Here is a 16,925-nt window from a genome sequence, read left to right on the forward strand (position 1 = left end):
TTAAAGTCTCTTCATTTGAACTCTTGTAGGTGAATTCTCTATCCTCCCAGAACCTCTATGCTTCCAGAACCTATCCTCCCACGATTCCTTTAAAGTTCACACTTAGTGCTAGACCTTTGAGAATATCATCTTGTATATTCTGAAGACCTTTAATTCCTAGTTTTTCTAGAAAGCGAGTATGAATTTATTCCATTTTAATGAAGAAAATAAAGCAGAGATTCACTAAGACATATTCTTAAGGTCTCAGAATGAATACTGGAAACATTTCCTAATATCCTAAAAGCCATAGCTGGCAGAACTATCCTGAGCACTGCTCTGGAAAAGACAGAGAAGCTGCAATGGGGAGGAATTATGTTGCTTGAATACAAATTCTGAGGGGTGAAAAGGTAAGACCCAAAACTCCTGCAAAGGTTAAGCAAACTCACCATCATCATTTCTGAATTTACTTGGGTTGGAACTGTTGAGAGCAGATCAAGGATGTTAATAATGGCTCCCAGACTCCCAGGAGAAGAGCTGATTTCATGTTCCACTTTGTCTATGCTAATAGAAAGATCTTTCAGGTATGTAGGGAGCATCTCATCCTGAGAGGGGCTCTTGATCAAAGCCTAGTAAAACAAAAGCCGACACAAAAAAAATTTACCAGTCAATTCAGCTATCGAATCCAGCTGATCCATTCCTGGCAAAATCTTTTACATTCGTTGTTTCCTTTTTTGCTCCATTTCCATAAATATGTCCTATAAGATGATGTGCTTATCCCTTAAGCACTCCATGTATGCTCTTCAGAACAGAATATGACATAAGGCCACACACAGAAGGGGAACAAACATATATCAACCTGATAGCTAACTGGAACAAAAAAGGGAAGCTAGATGTGATGGCTAGAGAAGTAGGTTAAAGTTGAATGCAATGGTCACTTGGATAGTCAGCATAGAAACATAGTTGCCACTTTTTGGATTTCCTCGTATCACTTACCCTGCCGATCATTAAAGTGACTGACTCTTCCAATTTTCCAGGGACTGTTCTGGTTTATACCTTTTCTCCTAGTGTAATTATTAAGAGTGCCCTCTTATATTCTCAAAATGTGTCCGGACTTGGATGATAGATTATATGATCACCCTACCTGTATGATTACACTTCTGCTTTCTAACTCTCTCTTAGTTAATTGCATAGAATAGCTCAAATTCTGTCTTCTATGAAAAGCATTTGATAGATGTTCCAACCCAGGAAAGTTCCTTCCTCTGAATGCATAAGTACTGGTTTTATATAACATACTTTCATTTGTGGAATCTCCAGTAGTGTCATCTTGTGTTGTAATGTTAATATTGCTCCAATTAAATTATAAGCTCCTTGACAACATGGACCATGTGCTACATTACATTCTTCTCATTCCCATAATTCCTAACATAGTACAAGTCATATAACTCAGCACACAGTAAGTATCCAGTAAGTATATGCGAATGCATAAATCAGAAGAAGCATGAGAGATCAGCGTGATCCTTTTCCATTGAAAATGTATGTAGGTATCTAGAATTGGGACTTGGGCCCACATGGAGTTCAGATTACAATTTCTATTTTTCTTCATTAGGGTAATTTATATCCCTCATGCCTCATCCATCAAGGTCCAGCTCAGATGCCTTTTCTTTTTCAAGCAGATCTTCTTAATTTATCTTAGCCAAATTAATGTGTACGTAACTACCCAATTCGATTATATTATTTATCAAATCAGAGACCAAGATCTGATTCGGCCCATTTACCTTGATAGCACCTATAATCGTGCTTTGCACATAGTAGATATTTTAATATCTTTGGTGTGAGACAAGAGGAGAGATAGAAGTTAATTAGACAAAACACAAATAAGTATTACCCTTTGTTTCCAATTATTTTCCCAGTGGTGAAAGGATTTGGAATTGGTTGTCTGAAGATGTCATCATTGGCTATAACCTCACCAGTTGCATCACCAGAATTTTTTTAATGTAATTCATGGAATTTTAGGAGTCTAACAACAAATCGAATGTGGAGGTCCCATTTTTTTACACTGACAGAAGGAAAAGAACTTCTGCCCTGTTACATAGCAGTAACCCATTATGGTAGGTAAGAGAGGCAGGGTAGTTCCTTCTTCAAAAGCACAAGTTACTTCCAAGTAGTCAGAAAATCTCATACCTGTAAGAGCATCAAGCCCAGCTATTTTTTTTTTAAAGAAATGGATGAAGCTTGTTTTTTTTTAATATTGCTCCTTTTCCTGAAAGTATTATAGCAATTTTCTTGATATCAAAATTACTCAAAGGAGAGCAATGAGAGAGAGGATAATACCACTGCCCCCGGAGGTATGGAACACATGGTACTGAGAAGTCAAGGTTAAGGTATCTAGCTGGCCCGAGAGCAGAACACGTACTTAGTTGTCTTAGTATTTGAATCGAGGCATTTTTTTGCATTTCTAGGGTTGCATCTCCTTTGGAAATACACAAATAAAAGTAGTTTTGGAGCAACACAAAGCAGCCCCAAACCCATTTTGCTAAGTGCTGAGAAATATGATCAGCCAGACAGATCACCCCACCAAGAGCTCAGAGTGGAAGCTTTAAGGATCACCTTAGCCATCTGGAGCAGACTGTTTACTGGGGCAGAGATGCAGTCATTTCTCTTCTCCTCCCACTGGGAGCCTACACATTTGTAAGTGATGATCCCGCCAACGGGACCGTCAGGGCTGCTGGGAACGTTCGAGAACCGGCATAGCTTCTGGATGACTTTCCCGGGCTCTCCGACACCTATTACGGGATCTTGGCATGTGATGTTTTCCCCTGTGTTGGAAACATTGAAATAAAAGGGATAATTGCAAGGAAGAGACAAGATAGTAGAAATACGGTCAGGCCAAGGTAGAATTTTGATGTTTGAATTCATATTTCTCTTTACTTTCAGTCACCTTTTCAGAGCTACCCAATTTCTTAATTTTGCCCCGATTTTCCAAAGCCCCTCTCTGCTTTCCACGTGATCCTGACTTCTGTAATCTGAACTTCCTTTTCCTAACAGAATTTTATACCTTAATCTGGAGAGTCTCAACTGTGTCGTATTAGAATCAGCTGGGGAGCTTTTGAAAACACCAGTGTCCGGGCTAAGTAAATTGGAATCGTCAGGGCTGGGATTTAGGCATCAGCAGGTTTTTAAGCCTCCCTGGTGATTCCAGGGTGCTGTCAAGGTTGAGAATCACTGCCACAATCCAAAAACACAATTGGTAGTAGGAACTCCAGGTACCCATGACCTGAATATTCTAATCAATATGTTTAAGCATTTGTTCCTTCTGTTTCCCTTAGAGGTGATTCTATTTCACCTCTTCTCATGACCAGGCAAGGATGGGGAAATGACACTTGCTGTGGAATCTCTCACGTCCAGTGGACCCTGACTCCGATGAGACCCCTCCCTCACCAACATTTTTCTTTAACGTTAAGGTCTCAACCACTGTATACAAATCTTAAATAAGTAATGTTCTACAAGGAAAAAGAAGCGAAACCATATTTGTATAAAGAAAGAGGAGAAGAACAAAGATAAGTGAATAAAATGTGTTGGCTAAGATGAGTGACGGAGAAAAGAAGAGGTGACCTTTGCTGCACCCCGGAGGGGTTGTACTTGTGCATGGAAAGGTTGGGTGAAAGTGACTCTAAATTGTTTCCTGTTTTGGTGCCCAGGGGCTGGTTGCCAACATGTGAGAATGACCACAAACTATTCAGTAAACTCAAACAAGCTTGGTGATAATGATCCTTTGTCTATCACAAGTCCTGTTGCTGGGAAGATTTAAGAGGATGAGGAGTTGCTTATGGTAGAAGCCCAGGGTCATCATTTATCCCTTGCCTTAACATAAGATCCTCTCTTAAGATGACCTTGTATTAGGATGATCTATCCCTCCCTGCTGCTGAGGGGAGTTCCCCAACATGGGCTAGCATAGCAATGACTCTGTAAATCATGACCTTTCACCTCAAAGATATTATGTGATGGCAAATTGACTCAGTGGCGGCAAAGGATAGGAAAGGCAGCTGCCTATTCTCAAGATTAATTGTTTTCATGTAGCTCTGTCTCAGAAAAACAGTGCAGTGTGGACACCTTTCCTTTGCTGAAACCTCAAAGGATCTCAACCACGTCGATACTGTCCACTCCTATCCGCCTGGTGAACTCCTTAGCCCTGCCAACTCAGCTAAAGTCTCATTTCACCTGCAAGGCTTTCCTGATCACTTCTTCCCCACCTGCCTTCAGCAGAGCTAAGCCACCCACAACATTTCTATTTAGCTCTTACCATATTACATGTAATAACTTTTTTTTTTTTTTTTTTTTGAGACAGAATCTCTCTGTCGCCCAGGCTGGAGTGCAGTGGCACGATCTTGGCTCACTGCAACCTCCGCCTCCTGGGTTCAAGCGATTCTCCTGCCTCAGCCTCCTTAGCAGCTGGGACCACAGGTGCATGCTACCACGCCTGGCTAATTTTTTGTAGTTTTAGTAGAGACGAGATTTCACCGTGTTAGCCAGGATGGTCTGGATCTTCTGACCTCGTGATCTGCCCACCTCGGCCTCCTAAAGTGCTGGGATTACAGGCGTGAGCCACCGCACCCAGCCAATAACATTTTTTATCACACAGATTTCTTCCCTAGGCTTGAGGCCAGGGGACATGGCTTATTTCTTTTCTTTTAAATACTCCCATGGTGAGCCCAGGGCCTACCACAGTGAGGGTATTTAACATATGTTTATTGAATGGGGATGAATGAAGGAGTGAATAAATAAATAAGTCCCTGCCCTGACTATAACATCTTAAAGTAATTTAAAACGTTCTTACCAGGAACCAGATTCAGCTTCATAGATGGGCTCCAGACTGAATTATTAGCAGCATTGGTAAAGTGACAATACACATCAACAGTTTTTGAACACCAGGAAACTGAGTTTGCATTGAAATTGTGTTTGTAGCACGTTTGTTTTTCGTTAACTTCTTTTGCTGAAGACAGAATTATTGAAAGAATTAAGTCACAACATGAGTCTCTAATGTACAAACTGTGTTAAGATAACCTAATATGAATAAACCTGTCCAAGCTTTCCCCAGGAATGTGCCACATTCATTTTTAACAGGTTTTACCTCTGGCTCTTGACGTATGTAAGCCCACATTTGCATGTGTGCTAGTCAAAACTTCTCCTCTACCATTCATGATTCCAAGTCACACATTTTTGACATTCAGAATGCCTTTTCAGCATGCCACAAATCCTTCTCCCTATCTAAATTTCATCATGCTCTGAGCATTTATCCTATTCTGCCTTTACCATATTGGTATATAGTCACCTATTCATGAGTTTGTCTTCTCTACTAGACCATAAGCTCCTGGAGAGATAGTACCTTGTCTTATTTATCTTTCCATCTGCTGGTGCTCAGCTCAGGATCTGGAGCATAGAAAGCACTGAATGTATGCATATTAAACACAGAATGTTGAAATGTTGCATATGTCAAAATCCAGACTGATTATATCTCTCTACCATGCAGCCTTCTTTAAAGACTGCAGTGTTTATTGAGTCCCCACTTTTCTGAACTTCCACTGTTTTTTTCAGTCTGTATTATTCTATTTGGATATTTTATATTATATGCATTGCCTTTCATGGCATGGGCCCTTCTAGATATTAAAATATGTGCCCCACTTCTTTTTCTCCCTTTCATTGCCTACCATGGGGTCTTGCGTTGAGTAAGTCCTCCAGAATAGTTATTGAAAGAATGAATGAGCTTGTAAACCCCTCATGAAGTTGTCTGTGTTTTGAGATTTTGGGTTGTGAGCTATTCTGGTTGACCTTAATCTCTGGGAATCCCTAGGGATCTGGATTAAGGGCACCATCTACCAGAGAGAGTTTGATTTTTTTTTTCTTTTTTTGCTGGTTGACATAGGGTGCACAACTTTAAACTTAGGTTGGCACTCCTGAACCACAAAGGAAATATAAATTCAAAGCCCAAAACCGAGTGATGGCAGGACAACTATATTTCTGGGGGGATACCTTTTGTCCACCCAGAGATGAGGCCAAGGTCTCAACTCTGGCAGATGAATTTTGGTCTCCTAGCTTAGTCTCTTACTGAATGTGTCACTTTTTGAAGGTCTTGACGTTGTGTCAATGGGGTGTTGAGTGCCCCATTGTGTGTTTAGGGAGCACAGTCTTTACTTTTATGCCCTCTGGAGCCTTAAAACCCAAGGTTCTGGATTTCTGATATTGGCAAAAGCCCATAGGGAAGCTCCAGCATTAGTTAAAGCATCATTTCTATTTTATTTTCCTCTACTTTTTTGGCACTTGGTTATTTCTCGTACTTTCTTACATGCTCAATTATGCATTTAAAAGGATTATTGTGGCAGTTTTGTGGCATGCAACTTTATAGCATGGAGGAAAAGACTGTTAGATTGTCTAGTCTGCCATATTCTTAAGAAGATATCTCAATACTTTCTTCAACTTCCCCCAATTAATAAAAAAAAGGTTCCACCATTGCAAACTCCCAAGATTGTACCACAAACCAATGAACCAGTAGCCACATAGCAAAACAGAAGGTAACAAAGATTCATGGGATTCTGCTCTGTCGGTTCTATCTCTGATACAGTCCTATGTCTCTTGATCCCTATTTTAAGAGTAAATTTTTAGACTCCACTTATGTGAAATAATATACCCTAACAATTCAGCAATCAGCATCTTACCAGCAGGAAGGGACAAGGAATCCATATGGAAAGTAACTTTGTAGTCTCCATCCTCCTCTATGCAGCACTTGATGTGATGGGAACCACTGCATGAAACAGTAGCTTCCAAAGGATCAACCATGATGTTCAGCTTTAGAGGCAGCGGGTGAACAATGACGTCTTTGGTTGCAATACTGTATGAATTCTTATATCTAAATATGCAGTGATAGGTTCCTGAGTAGAAGACAGCAAAAATGAGATGGAATGAAATAATTGCCCTTCAAAAGCGTTTGCTGGGAAGGTTAAGAAGAGGCTTAATTTTCCCTCTCAAGCTTTAGTAAAGGAATACCACAACTTCCTGGACACTGGAGGAAAAAATGCTTGATTGATTCCTCTCCTGGGTTCTACATGCATTTGAAGGACTAACCAATGACCACGTAAATATGCACTTACTTTCAAATAAAATTAAGTGACTTATTCAAGGCCAAACAGCCTGTTAGAGGCAAAATTGGATTTCAAACCAGGTTTTCAATTTCTACTCTAAGGCTTTTCTACCAACCCAAGGAATAAATGGGAGTTTTGGCGTGTGCAGAGGTGGGGAGTTTTTTGAAAATAATTGTTAACCTGATGGAACGCTGTGGTGTTATGACGCCCCTGTCTCCCATCTCTAAGTGAGCAGGCCCCTGCTCACCATGTCCCCAGAGGACAAGTCATCATTTGGGCAGCTGCCATGGAGACACACAGCAAGATTACAACGGCACCTACAGTTAAGTAAGACCCTTCAATTTTCTTTACATTGCTTCCCTTTGCCCCAGCTCTGGAAAAGTCAGAAGCAGCAGCTAACCAGAGGGCGAATGAGGAAAGTAAGGAAACTCCTTTTAATTCCTGCTCGGGGGAAGAGGGAATTTAAATTGAATATAAAATGACAGTGTAGTAGATTTAGATGAGAATATGACTTTTCAGTAACTGATTATGGGACTGTTTAATAGGTTAATGTGACTGGAAAAGCTAAAATTCTTCCTAGGTTATTGGCTTTTAGTAGGAAAGAGTAATTGGACAGAGCAGGATTGAGGTCAGCCTGGAAGAAAAATACTTCCATTTCCTGACTGTATACTACCAAGTCCAGCCCAAACAATAACTAGCTGTTTCTACAATGTTGCCTAGGCCTTATATGAAAATATAAAGAAGACATGGGACTCACAGAATCTAGACTGATTAATCTCATAGTTAATGAAAGGCTTCAGAGAGGAGTGGCTAAGAGTTGACCGCTGGAGTCAGTCAATCTGAGTTCGCATCCTGGCTCTGCCACCTGCCAGATGTATAACCTTGGGTAATTTACTTAACTTTATTGAGTCTCAGTTTCCTCATCTGTAAAATGGGGCTAATAATAACAGTATCCTCTAGGTTTATTGTTTCACATGAATTAATACATTTAAATACTTTGCATAGTGCCTATCACATAGTTAAGGGCTCAATAAATATGAGCTATTATCATAGCAGTTCTATCTACCAATTTCCCTTTGCTTTCAAATATTTGCATTTCCTCACAAAACAAACAATGGATAGAGGTAAACAGGGAATTAAAATGTGTTCCTTTTTTTGGAACCAGGCTTATAAAATCTTTACCTAGCTGTTGTAAAGCACAGTCGGGTCAAACACTGCCGAGTGTCTAGTGAAAGTACTTTTAAAAACAATCCTCATAACTTAATGGCAAGAGCACAGGGTCTGGAATTAGAGACACTAGTTCCATTCCTGGCTGTGCAACTTAAGTTGTTTGAGCATATTTACTTTATCTGTAAATATGGAAATAATGGCATCTTCCCTCAAAGGAATGTTGCGTTAAGTGTGAAGACATATTGAATTTAAAGGGGTTGGCATAGGCAGGTCTCAGAGAAGACCCTACACAGATGGTAACTATTATGCATGTTTCCAAGAGCCCAGGCAGCACAATATGGTGTCTGGCTTTTCACTCACCATTCCACTCCCTGGTCGAGGTCTTGACTGTCAGTACTGATTCTGCTCCATCAGGATACCTCCTCGTGGTATAAAACCTTTGGTATATTTTAATTCCAGCAGAAGTGTTCCAATAAACCTCATCATAGTTACTCACATCACTGATGCATTTTATAGAAAAGTTTTGTCCCTCAGAAACAGAAATTGGGTCCGGGGTTATTGTTAGATTGGCTGAAAAAAGGCAAACAAAACAGACAAAAGAAAACTGACAACAAGTTCAATATGTCATATCTCTGGGGACATTAACACATGAGTGAAACTTCAGAGAGGGACAGAAAAAAAAAAATGAACCATCCTGACTCTACTCATGTCAAGGTAGGATTGGTACCTTGCTGCTCCCGGGCTTTACTCGTTTCTAGGCTGCTCCTGGTGGTGCTCTGCACTGTACTCATTTCCATCACATGCCTTAGGACCTCGTGCACTTCACTTTTGTGGCTGGAATTATCTCCTGATGATCAGCAGGGTAAAAGGTTGCAAACTTAGGGTTGTCGCCTTATCCCAAGCTCCCCTCCAACCTCCTCTGTAACACCTCAAGGGAGAACAAATGGCGGAGTTCCTCTAACAATCTCAATCTCTACTCTTTCAAAATACTTTTTAATAATACCATATTGTGTATTATTTTCTCTCTTTTAATATCTCCCCTCCATAAAAATGTGAGCCCTCAAGGGCAGACCTGTAGCCTCTTTGTCTTTGCATCCCCAGTACTCAGCACTGGGTCTAGTACACAGTGAATGCTTAATAAGTGAAAGAGTGAATTCTGGAACTACATTTTAAGTACAAGAATCATGGACTGTATTGCCCAAATATAAGTTGGTTTAAAAGTAACGACTAAAAACACAATTACTTTTGCACTTACCTAATAATTACACCTGCACTGTCAGGTAAACTGGGATGTATGGGTACCTTAATTATAACTATATAACTACAGTAATGTAAGTATTTATATGTAATTAATTTCACTATATATATACTCCTCTAAGAAGCTTCTCACAGGTTCATGAAAAATTACTAATCAAAAATATTAATAAGACTATTACAAATATAAAAGCTTATATGAGCCTCCCACTATTTTTGTCTAACTGTCCACTTCTCTTTGAGTATATCTTTACGTGGTTGATATTTCAAAACACCATTCACTTCAGTCTTCTATAAGTGAACAGCTTCATTTTGTGAGCCCACTCATGCTGGCCTACATTCCCAATCAGTGTGAAATCTTATTATTAATAATATTATTATTATTTTCTTTTTAGAGACAGGGTCTCATTCTGCCACCCAGGCTGGCACAATCACGGCTCACTGCAGCCTCAACCTTCTGGGCTTAATCGATCCTCCTGCTTCAGCCTCCCAAGAAGCTGGGACTACAGGCACACACCACCATGCCTGGCTAATTTTATTTTTATTTTTTATTGGTAGAGACAGGGCTTTGCCATGCTGCTGGGGCTGGTCTCAAACTCCTAGGCTTAAGCCATCTGCTCACCTTGGCCTCCCAAAGTGCTGGGATTACAGGCGTGAGCCACCATGCCTGGCCTAAAAATCTTAATCATAATCCAATGACATCAGGGCTTTTTACAGTTACCGTTTAGAAGCTGGGATTCAAATGTTCAGACACAGCCCAAAGTCACTCAAAGAAGGTGTAATGTGTCCCTGCATTGCCCTCCCCATCCACAGGCATCTTGAGATGCCTCTCTAAGGCCGTCCCTATTTCTGTGAGTAAAAAGAAAAAGGCTCATGGAACCATGAATTTGGTCCTCTTGATTCTCTGATGAGATTCCAAACTACCAGACTAGTGATTTTCAGCAAAGGCTTAACATTTCCCTAAGACAGGCCCCAGTTCTGTGGAGAGAGGTAAAGTTATGTTAAGTAATTTGGAGAAAGATTAGTTTTACCTGAAAGCGTTATTTCCCTAGAAGAGCTCCTGAGTATTTTGAGCAATTTGCAGTTTTCTGTAGTGAGAACAGTTTTGATTATTTGAACATAACACAACTCTTTGTGTTAAAACTAGGAATGCAAAACTGTTCTACCTGTAGATATATGATTATTATATAGCTATATATTATATATTATAGATATATATTAGATAGATAGATAGATTATGCCCACATAAACATAATCTTAATCTTTGTAAAAATGCTAAGTCGCAATGGCAGAACACGTGAACAACAGCTAACAAGTATGGCTTATATCAGCCTTTCTCTAAACTTGTTCAAAGAAGGGTCTAATGATTAATCTAAATTGTTCATTTTTGTAAGACAGGTGGAAAAACAAGTTTGAATGTCCTCTTTTTACACATGGGGTGAAATTATAATGCTTTATGATATAAGGAGAAATGACAATTTTAAGAAGCCTAACTAAACAATTAATTGAGAGACTAACAAATCACTCGTTCCAACCATAAAATAACCAGAAAGAATCAGATTATTAAGGCTTTCTGCAGCACTGTCTCTGGAAAAGGTGAAATGGGAGAGGAGGAATGAGGGAGGGTGTTGAGGGGTAGTGGGGGAGTGAGCCAGGCTGTTGGAATTCAAGAATGGGAGAATGAAGTAATGGGGAAAAGGGGAAAATTAGGGACATTATCTTCATTACACATTCAATGATAATAGGGATAACCTGAGTGGGAAACCCTACTTCCCACTCCACCTCCTGCGTTACTCAAGAGAATGCCCCGGGGTTCCCTCCTGGGAACCACTGTGTCCTACCACAACCATCCCCAATTGTTAAAAGACTCCCTCTGAATTTAAATGGCAGAGAGGGAAACCCTTTTCTATCTCCCATTGTGTGATTTGCCCTAACCACACTCCCTCTCTGTCCATTATTTTGCTCATAGGTATTTCCATAGCTCATAGTTCATTGGCAGCACTTCTTTAAGGTGGAATCTATTTATAGCAAAAAATTCTAGGGAGAGTCCTTACCCACAGAGATGAATGTCACTTTTGTGTTTGCACTGCCTCTGGCTCCGTAGGCACTGATGAACTCGCAAGTGTAGACGACTGTTGTTCCAGACGACCCGCTTGGGCACTGGGTTCCATCAGCCTTGAGGGTGTATCTGCTGCAGCTAGAATCTATGTCTGTCTCAGCGGTTCCTATAATGAGAAGCAAATTGTTGCCATCCCAGCTGGCTAACTCTTTTATTTAGTAGCAAAGAGGTCAAATCATTTTTTTTTTTTTTTTCATAAAAGGAGTTACTATTTAAATAGATTTCTTCTCTGAATGGAGAGGAGGGGTTTATGGTGATTAGGTCTGCAGAGTCTGTATCCAGGTTGCCTGGCTTTGGATCCCAAACTCCATCACTTACTAGCAAGATATTGTTGAGACAGTCACTTAACCACCTTGTGCTTCAGTTCTCCAGATGTAAAATGAGGATTAATAATTGCAGTTACTTCCCAGGACCACCGTAAGGTTAAATGAGATAATATACATAAACTCTTAGAAAAGTACCTGACTGGGGCCTGCCTCAACAAAGACCATGAGTGATGGTTTTTCAAATGTGAACAATAAAAAAAGAGAAGCAAGCTGTTTGGGTATGATTTAACTGGAAGAACAGATGTCAGATTATTTAGATTATTATGATTATTAAAAAGGGGAAGAAGCAATACTGGGGCACCTGATATTCATCTTATTTGAGCATTTTTCACAGCATGTTCCCTGTTTAAATCTCTATGTTTTAGTGAAAACTTCAACTTCATGCATTCTCAGTTACCAGCAGTTTCCCCTTCAAAATAGCTCCCTTTCCATACCTTTCTTTCCTTTCCCAGAAATACCATGCCCTCCATGCCGTCTTTCCTCTTGCCTCGGGTTCTACAGCACCCTGTGGCTGATTTTTCCTACTGTAGTCCCTTTATTTTCCCTCCTCCCACCTTGCCTGCTGCCATGCACTCCTAAGGCAATCTTCAAACACTATCAATCTTCCGAAAATGAAGGAAAAAGAATAAGCCTGTTGATTAGTTCCAACGTAAATGTGTCTTTTTCAGCCCTGGCTGATCAATGATATTTGACATATTTTGATCAACATGTAACTAGCTTTTCTCCCTAGACCCCAGAAACGTTGTTTGAAACACCAAACTGATTTCCCTCTTTATCTATCTTGATTAAATTACCTCCTAGCTCACAGACACGAGTGTCTGTGCCCATCTCTAAGGCTCACTCCTCCACTTACCTTTTGAAAATCCACTTCTTCTAATTCTTCCAGGACATCCCTTCATCCTTTGCCCTTTCTCACCCTGTGTCTTTAATCTTTCCTCCCAGATTTCCTCCACTTCAACCCCCAGATCCACTCAAGTCTCCCTTCCTGAAATGGTCTTTCACCAGTCTGAATGCTCCCTAGCCACCACTGCATTTCTTCCTCTCTTCATACCATGATGCTTCTGTGTTTGCCATCTCCAATTTTTCACTCCTGTTTCTCATCAAGTCTTTGTAATTGGCCTTCTTCACCCTCTCTTCTACCAAAAGTGTTCCTTTAAGGCCAACAGTGACCTCCCCTTTTCCATATCCATTGGCCTCCCCTCATGCTACTTTGACTGCGGCATCCCGTTCTCCTGACCACCTTCTCTCTGATTTGGCATGCTTGAGTCCTAGAAGTCTCCCGCCCCTCTTTTCTCCTCAGCCCTCCTTCTGGGTCTCCCTCTCAGGCTCTTTTCCTTCATCCCCTTCTCAAAGGTTGCCCCTTTCCTCATCTTTTTCTCTACTCTCTCTGCAGGCAATCTCATCTCTACCTATGGCTTCTAGTATAGCCCAAATTTGGATGACTCCCACTCTATTTCTAAGAGCAACACTCCTGTTGGAAACTTTAGAAGCAAATTCCCAAGTGTTGCTCTGACATCTTCGGTACCTTCCACTCAGTTGGCCCATTTAAGAACTCATCTTTTTTCTCCCCAGATAAAACCTGTACATCTTCCAATGTGTCCTTTCTTTGCACTTGGCATTTCTCCAAATAAAAAATCTTAAATTACTTGCATGCACTCACCTTTTACCCCTACTCAGTTGTAAGAAACTTTTAGATTACTCTTCTGAAATATCTCACTATCGTCTTACCCACTCCTACCCATGGTAACTTGCTCAGGCCCCATTATCTGTTGCCTGCCCATTACACATGATTGTAGCTGAGTCTCTATTTTCAGTTATTTGCCCCTGCAATCTATTGGCTATAAGACCTTAAAACTTATTTTTCCTAAGTTCAGCTCTCACCATCTGATGTCCCTCTTTTTACCTTTAAAACCTTACCATTGCCTACAGAATACAGTAAAATCCCTCTTAGCCTGGTATATTCAATTATTCACAGTGTGATTCCAATCTGCTTCTCTTCTCTTTATCTTCTTCTATAGCTCTCTCTCCTGGGCTTTGAACATGCCCTGTAGCTTTGCACCTCCATGCCTGTGTTCACACCTGAAATATTCTCATTCCCTCTTCCTCCTGCTGACTCTTACTGATCCTTAAAGACCCATCTATCTCACCAAACTAATGTACAAGACAATGATCTATGCAAGAAGGAGTGTATAAAGAGATGTACAGAAATAATGATAGTGTGCAGTGGGTAGGTTCCGTAAGAGAGAAGTCAATATTATGTAGATTAAAGGAGGGATGTTTAGTTGAGAGATTAGGGAAGATTTCAGAGAAGGGGAAGATTTGCTCTAGGCCTTAACAGACATTCAGGATTTTAATAGATAGAAATGGCGGCTGTAGTTCTGGTATGCGGTTGTATCTGGGTTGTGTGAGTAAATCCATACTCCTTGGAAAACTTGGCATTCCATCAAGCTGCTTCAGGGCCTGGGCTGTGTTGGGGGTGGAAGGATAATAAACTGTGTGGGCTCCAACCCCTTCACCCTTCTTCTAACCAGAGCAGCTCCACTTTGGTCTGCTTTACACCTTAGATGTGCTCTCAACGACGGGCAATTTTGCCTCCCTGGAGGACATTCGGCAAGGTTTGGAGACATTTTTGGTAGTTGCAACTGGAGATGCTACTGCCATCTTGTAGGTACAGGCCGGGGATGCTGCTACATATCCTACAATGCACAGAACAGTTCCACCCAGCAAAGAATTATCTGACCCAAAACGTCAATAGTGCTGAGAAGACTTGCATTAGACATCCATGCAAGATTCTGCTTGAAAAATGGATTCTATTGTTAACTCAGAAAACCATTGTTATAAGCAAAAACACAGAAGCAGCAGCATGCAGGTCTTGTTCAGAGAACAATAACTACTTCTGTTAGGCTGAGATTCAGAGAAGGAGTGGAGAAAAGGCTCCAAAGAGGTGGTAAACTCAGAAAACACAAGCAGGACTTCCAAATTGGCATCATTCACATTGTGTTTCCTACAACACCCCTGGGGCTGTGCAACAAGGCGCCCTGCATGGGAGGTACTGAATGCAGCTAATAAGTTGGTAGTTTGCTTTCTGGAGAAGACAAGGTATGCAATTACAATTTTGTTGTTCAAAGTTAGATGACACCCCAGACCTTCCTCTATAAAATGGTGGTGATGGTACCTGCTTTGCAAGACTTCGGGTGGGGAGTGGAGAAAAACCAAGATGATAAATGTAAACATTGAAAGCAGAGTTGAGGCCGGGTGTGGTGGCTCCAGCCTGTAATCCCAGCACTTTGGGAGGCCAAGGTGGGCGGAGATCAGGGGTTTGAGACCAGCCAGACCAACATGGTGAAACCCCATCTCTACTAAAAATAGAAAAATTAGCAAGGTGTGGTGGCAGGCACCTATAATCCCAGCTACTCGGGAGGCAGAGGCAGGAGAATCTCTTGAACCCCGGGAGCGGAGGTTGCAGTGAGTCGAGGTCACGCCACTGCACTCCAGCCTGGGTGACAAAAGCAAGACTCTGTCTCAAAAAACAAACAAACAAACGAAAAACAAAACAAAACAAAACAAAACCAAAGTTGAATACATTGAATCTGCCACAATAACTATTTTGTGATCGTGGTGATACCCTTAAAGAATACTCCTTCACTTTTTTCCCATGTGGGAGGGAATCTTCATTGAATTTTAGTTTCTTAAAGTTAGAAATTCTGCCATTGTTGATTATTTCCTTTCTGTCTCATCCTTTTCCAGAGTGCTTTGAATATGCAAGCATTTCTGAGAGGAGGTCATTCATTCATTCATTCAGTTCCAAATGCTCTGGGTAAATTCTTTTGCTTGACTGTGTTCCACAGACTTGGAAAAATGGTTGTTAGTAGAACTTGTGGAATTTGGAGAAGAGAGCTGCAGAGAGGAAGCAGCAAGGGCAGGGTGCCAAGGCAGAGGCTAAATCCATCAGAGAAGCCACGGTGCAGGTCCCCAGGCGGCCAGCCCTGAGGCAGGAAATCCATTGTTCTGCAGTCATTCATCCCGCTCTATGCGTTTGCGCCACAGACTTCCTGATTCCTTTGCCAGAAGGCCAGGTTTTTCACCTTTCGGGGTTGAAAGCTTCTAAGCCAGTACCACAGGAATTGTGCAAGGTCTTTCTTCCATCTGGCAGTCCCTTCAGGATACCTACACCTCCTCTTCCTTAGAAATCAGGGAAGTGACTCCATGTATCATGTGTCAACATTTTCAACAGTTACCACATGCCTTTCTTCTGAGTACTTTAATGTCTAATACAAATGCTTGCAGGTGAACCATCCTTTGGAAATTACATGTGCTTAGGAAAATTTGCCTGTAAATTGATAGTTTTTGTTGTTGCTGTTGTTTGAGACAGAGTCTCACTCTGTCACCCAGGCTGTAGTGCAGTGGCATGATCTCCGCTCACTGCAACCTCGGCCTCTCGGGTTCAAGTGATTCTCCTGCCTCAGCCTCCGGAGTAGCTGGGACTACAGGTGCACACCACCACACCTAGCTAATTTTTTGTATTTTTAGTAGAGATGGGGTTTCACTGTGTTGGCCAGGCTCATCTCCAATGCTCAACCTCAGATGATCCACCTGCCTCGGCCTCTGAAAGTGCTGGGATTACAGGCATGAGCCACTGCCCCTGTTCTGATAATGTTTTAAAAAATAATTTAATCTATTTCCATAGCTAAGGCTTTGTAAAATGCAGGTTCACCACACTAATGTATTTCATGGGTAAAGCCACATTTTACTTTAAACACTTCTTCTTTACAGATAAGAACATTATACTGTTGTTTCTTAAGAGAAGAGTTGGATCTTGCTCTGTGCAGTTTCTAGGTAAAACACTGTTCAAACTCTGCCTGACTAGCTCATTCCAGTGCTGGCCCACCAGGCATGCATAATATAGTTTGGCCAAGACAGACACTGGTTTTGTGAAACAAGACC

The 16,925-nt window shown here is 41.1% G+C and overlaps 1 protein-coding gene across 3 annotated transcripts in view; it reads right to left on the reverse strand.

The window, feature by feature from the left end:
- The window catches only part of ADGRF5 (adhesion G protein-coupled receptor F5), a 102,036-nt gene that overhangs the window by 7,739 nt on the left and 77,372 nt on the right, over positions 1-16,925 (reverse strand). For 2 of the 3 annotated variants that reach the window (XM_032140815.2, XM_032140814.2), the window contains exons 11-16: positions 11,591-11,761; positions 8,643-8,852; positions 6,690-6,902; positions 4,814-4,969; positions 2,587-2,795; positions 426-605 (exon numbers count right to left, since the gene is read on the reverse strand). In XM_032140815.2, the coding sequence (XP_031996706.1) occupies positions 426-605; positions 2,587-2,795; positions 4,814-4,969; positions 6,690-6,902; positions 8,643-8,852; positions 11,591-11,761 (1,139 nt within the window). Of the gene's footprint in view, positions 1-425; positions 606-2,586; positions 2,796-4,813; positions 4,970-6,689; positions 6,903-8,642; positions 8,853-9,009; positions 9,130-11,590; positions 11,762-16,925 lie in introns of all 3 variants that reach the window. The other variant, XM_058432576.1, reaches the window with a different exon arrangement.

The sequence above is a fragment of the Hylobates moloch genome, unplaced genomic scaffold (genome assembly GCF_009828535.3).
Source record: "Hylobates moloch isolate HMO894 unplaced genomic scaffold, HMol_V3 SCAFFOLD_20, whole genome shotgun sequence".
Classification (NCBI taxonomy): Eukaryota; Metazoa; Chordata; class Mammalia; order Primates; family Hylobatidae; genus Hylobates; species Hylobates moloch.